The sequence below is a fragment of the Branchiostoma belcheri genome, unplaced genomic scaffold (assembly GCF_001625305.1).
Source record: "Branchiostoma belcheri isolate BF01 breed outbred unplaced genomic scaffold, Haploidv18h27 scaffold44, whole genome shotgun sequence".
NCBI classification, from domain to species: domain Eukaryota; kingdom Metazoa; phylum Chordata; class Leptocardii; order Amphioxiformes; family Branchiostomatidae; genus Branchiostoma; species Branchiostoma belcheri.
The window spans coordinates 937,127-941,335 of NW_017804065.1; the positions used below are offsets into that span (position 1 = coordinate 937,127).

The window sequence follows — 4,209 nt, forward strand, 5'->3', positions numbered from 1 at the left end:
TTTGGGGGTTAAGTCCAGTTTTAGTTTTATTTATTAATAAATGGGTCATAAGGTTCGATGGACATCTATGTTTTAGAGCAGTCGTCATGCGGCACAACCTCCCAGACTTAACATTCTGTAAGATTTGATTTGAAGATGAAGGGCAACTGCAAGTACAAATCCACATCCAAATGCCGGACATGTTTCATGTGAAATTGGAGTCTTTCCTCGCCCATTTACGTGTGATGGTCAGCTCAGCAGACGGCATATCACCAGGCCTGTTAAGGTCGAACCACTCGAGTGAGCAGCTGGATGTCCTCCCATCATCACCCAGCCTTCTAAACGCCAAGGATTCTGCCAAACACTGACTACATACTTAGTAGTTGGAAACCTGCCGAAAGTCTGCCGCCGAATGACGGAGTCCTGGAGAGTCCCTAACTCACGGTACTCGCCTGACCAGACGGGGATGGGCTGCTCACCATGAAACATTCAGAATTCTTGAGAATTTCTTTCTTTATTCCTTTTTGTGAAGTTCTCGGGATTTCCCGATCCTGGGCATGTTCCACTGTCATTTCCTCCAGGCTCCATTTCGACCGACCTTTCTGTCAGTCTGCGGTTACACCGTTTCCCACCTGCCTTCCCGTGACTCTACTGTATACAAACAACTACGGACACTCACACAATGAAACAGACAGTTAACAACGAAATTTAAGCTGTGTTAGATTACAACATTATGGTAAAAAAAAAACTCAAGAATTAATAATGTTTTGAATGCCGGTAATGTCAAAAATATTTACACAAACAATGGTTAAACAAGAATGAATGTGTCTTGTCTGCCATACAAAAACTCAAAGAGACTAAAAATACAGTTATTACTCCGTGAAGGAGGTCAGGACCTCCGGACGGAGTGTTGTAATCGGCTGATTTTTCATGTTCGCAGTCAAAACACTGGGTTCTCTTTGTGTAATCGGCACGCAATTTTATACGCCGTCTGCGGGCATGCCCGTGTTGATGCACGAATGTGTATTTTTGCCGTTGCTGCTTTCGCGGTCAATGTAATATCGCAGACGCACCCCTACAATTACGAGGCGAATTGGAATGGTCCAGAAAAACGCGTTGTTTGGAATAGCAGTGGGGTTCAAAAAAGTTCATGCAGATACGGGGTGGTTTTTATAAGTGGTTCCAGATGTTTTTGCCCATGGTTAAGAGATGCCAAGTTTTTTGGAAGATGTTCGCAGCCAAAACGCATTCTTCCGTACGTCGCATTTCTGTGTAATTTCGCATGTGGTGTTGCATTATGTCCGGGATGATGCACGTCTTTTTATTTTTACCGTAGCTGTTTTGATATTGGAGTAAATGCTTATTTTCGAAACATCCCCATTTCTTTGAAATGGTTTCGTCCGTTTATGCAACTGTTACTGCGCTAATGACGACCAGTCGCGCTGTCCTGATACACCGCGAATATGCGAGTGTTCCCTGTAGACAGTCCCGGGAGTCATTTTTTTGCACATTCCAGGAGCCAAACCAAAATACGTTCATGAACCGAGTCCAAAAAACCGAAACGTGAAAATCGGATGATCGGACCTGATGTACATTTCTCTTTCTATAGATTGTACACACAATACACACATCTTTAGATAATCTGGCCATGGCAGGTTAAAAAAAAGTAACCCTGAATCATACTAGATTAGCGTAAATGCATGTTAATGCGTTCAAAACAAGAAAAAAATTGTTTCCGGGTATTAATCTCTTGAATCACGGCGCTGAATATTGACGCAAAAATATTTCGGGCATCGCGCGCCCTTCCCGCGTCACGTGTAGGCATCTCGCATCTCTGATTGGTTGTTGCGTCTTAAGATGACTGAGCCGACGCGCGTTTAAACAATTTTTCTTTGTTCGATTTATCACACTTCACAGAGAATTGTCGCCAATGGCTACTTCTTTTTGTTGCAATATATAATACTTCACGGAGAATTGTCGCCTATGGCTTCTTGTTTGTATTTATTACGTAATTATGATAACCTTGATGGTATAAAGATCATCATAGTAAATATCAACAAAACTCATTCAATGATGAATAGGAAACACAATCATGTAAATATGCGCAAGTGCTTAATTTTGTCACAAAATTATACGTTGAAGGTTTGTCACAACAAGTTGGCCTGTCCTAGGTCCGTTGTACTATGTCAGACCATCTTCTTAATTGTTCCGACAAATTCACAAAAACTTCGTATACTTCCCGGAGGTTTGAATTCTCCAATTTTTTTTATTGTTTGACTGACCTTGGCATTCTTCTGCAAGGTCTCTATGACGCACAAAAGCGTAGAAAATTTTTCGTGGAAATGTTCAGGCTGTCTGACCTCTGCGTGTGTAACCATTACTGATGCAGGAGATTCGTAGAACAGCCTTATCTTTACCTGCCCTCTGCTGGGCATGACTAACTACCAGGCTTTCCTGAAACAAGAGGTGGGAGTCATATATTCATTATTGATGAAGTTTCATGTAGTTGGCCGGCCTCCAGATAGGAAAGGATTCTGTTAGAAACCTCCTTTTCACTAGGGTCTGCGACTGGTCAGTGACCAAAGATTCGACAGATCTATTAGATCAACAAATTTATTAGATATAAAACTTTTTTTCTTTTTTGGTTGAATGTCTTTTAATAATTTCCGATCGTGCGTCCCATGATAAAGCCAAGGGTTGCACAAATTCAGTTTTGGTCACTGTATGTATAGTGAAGCGCGATCTTCGTACAGTGGAAGGAGGGTCTTTGGGCACTTATGGCACAGTTTTCTCCACTTAGTTCTCCAGAGACGTTTTCCCTCCTTATCCCTCCAAAATATTCTTACTTCATCAACGACCGAATAGCTGGGCTCAAAAGCACATTCATTCGCATCCATATTTGGCCGCCGCAGCGGCACTAGCTGAAGACATTTCCTGGAAAACGACAGGACCTTTTGGGTCAGTAGAGCTCCGTGCGTGACCAATGATGTTTAAATGCGGCGCCCAAATGAGCCCTTGGCGTGACAAACATGCCATCATGTAATCGTGGTAACTAGAAAATGACACAACCTTTCTCGTCAGTAGAGCCAGAAAAAGCCACAAACACGCCATTGTGTATGAATTAGTGTGGCTTGTTTCTGTAATGGCTGTGTGCCTGGCAAACACGAGGTCGTGAAATGTCATGCACGGTCAACCATGAAGTTTCTTTTCCATGAAAATTCGCTCTTTCTATGAAATGAGCCATCGCCTTTGGCCGATCAGCGGTTGCAGCCTCTTGTAGAAACGGACGGGTTGTAATCAATAGATGACACGTACAGTCACACACAGTCGGATCGAGTCAAATTAACCTGAACAGAAAAGTGTGTTATTATCTATCTTTTACAAAAGCATGTCCCTCGTCATCCTTCAATCCTGGATGATGGGTAAGTCATGTACGAGTACTGTCGAGTTCAGCATGTAACACAAAACTTGTTGCAAACGCGTACAAATATAATGGTACTGACGTCCCTGTAAGATGGTTTCTTATCTGCTGCTATGGTGCAAATTAAAGTGGGCCCGTTTTTCTCGCAAAACTTGAATTTCATCAGAATGGCTGTGCATAGCGCAATTTTTCTACTTTTCACTTTGCAGTCAACGCTCTCAGCGTGGTCAGGGTAATGAATATTAGCCTGTCCCTGGAGTCAATTTTACACTGTAATCAGAAACACAACATGAATTTTCCCATGACTAACAACGCGTTCTCTACTACCACACTACAAAAGAATTGGAAATAAATCCCCTATTTCATACATACAATCACGAGCGTTGCCTCGACATTGCTCCGTATTGCCTACCCCTGGCATTTGGATTAGTTGGCAATAAAACATGTCATTACTCGGGTCAGCGCAGGCCGACTCAGCTACCTGGTGACGGCAGACGCACATACAAAAAGTACGGCAGTGATACAAAAGATAAAATACAAACCCTGAAATTAATGTTAATTTGTAGGCAGACGGCTTCTTCTGTGTGCTAAAGGTTAACAGCGTTCATACTGATCCCCTAACAGTCACATGAAGACTTTTATGCAAACGAATTTCTGCCCGATCAGATGTAGACTCCGGCTGCACACCCTTCAGCTGCCTGCTATGTTTCCGGGGTAGATTCCTTCTTGTCATCGGTTTTGTAGTCTTTTGATCTGGAAACCAATAAAGACCAAACAAAACATTAGAAGGGACACCATATGTACTTAAG

General features: G+C 42.5%; 1 protein-coding gene across 2 annotated transcripts in view; it reads right to left on the reverse strand.

Annotated features, from left to right (window-relative positions):
- Positions 1-3,573: 3,573 nt before the first annotated feature.
- LOC109478601 (sushi domain-containing protein 2-like) overlaps positions 3,574-4,209 on the reverse strand; it is a 9,534-nt gene continuing 8,898 nt past the window's right edge. For both annotated transcript variants that reach the window (XM_019780272.1, XM_019780273.1), the window contains one exon: positions 3,574-4,153. In XM_019780272.1, coding sequence (XP_019635831.1) covers positions 4,102-4,153 — 52 coding nt within the window. In that variant the 3' untranslated portion in view covers positions 3,574-4,101. The remainder of the gene's footprint in view (positions 4,154-4,209) is intronic.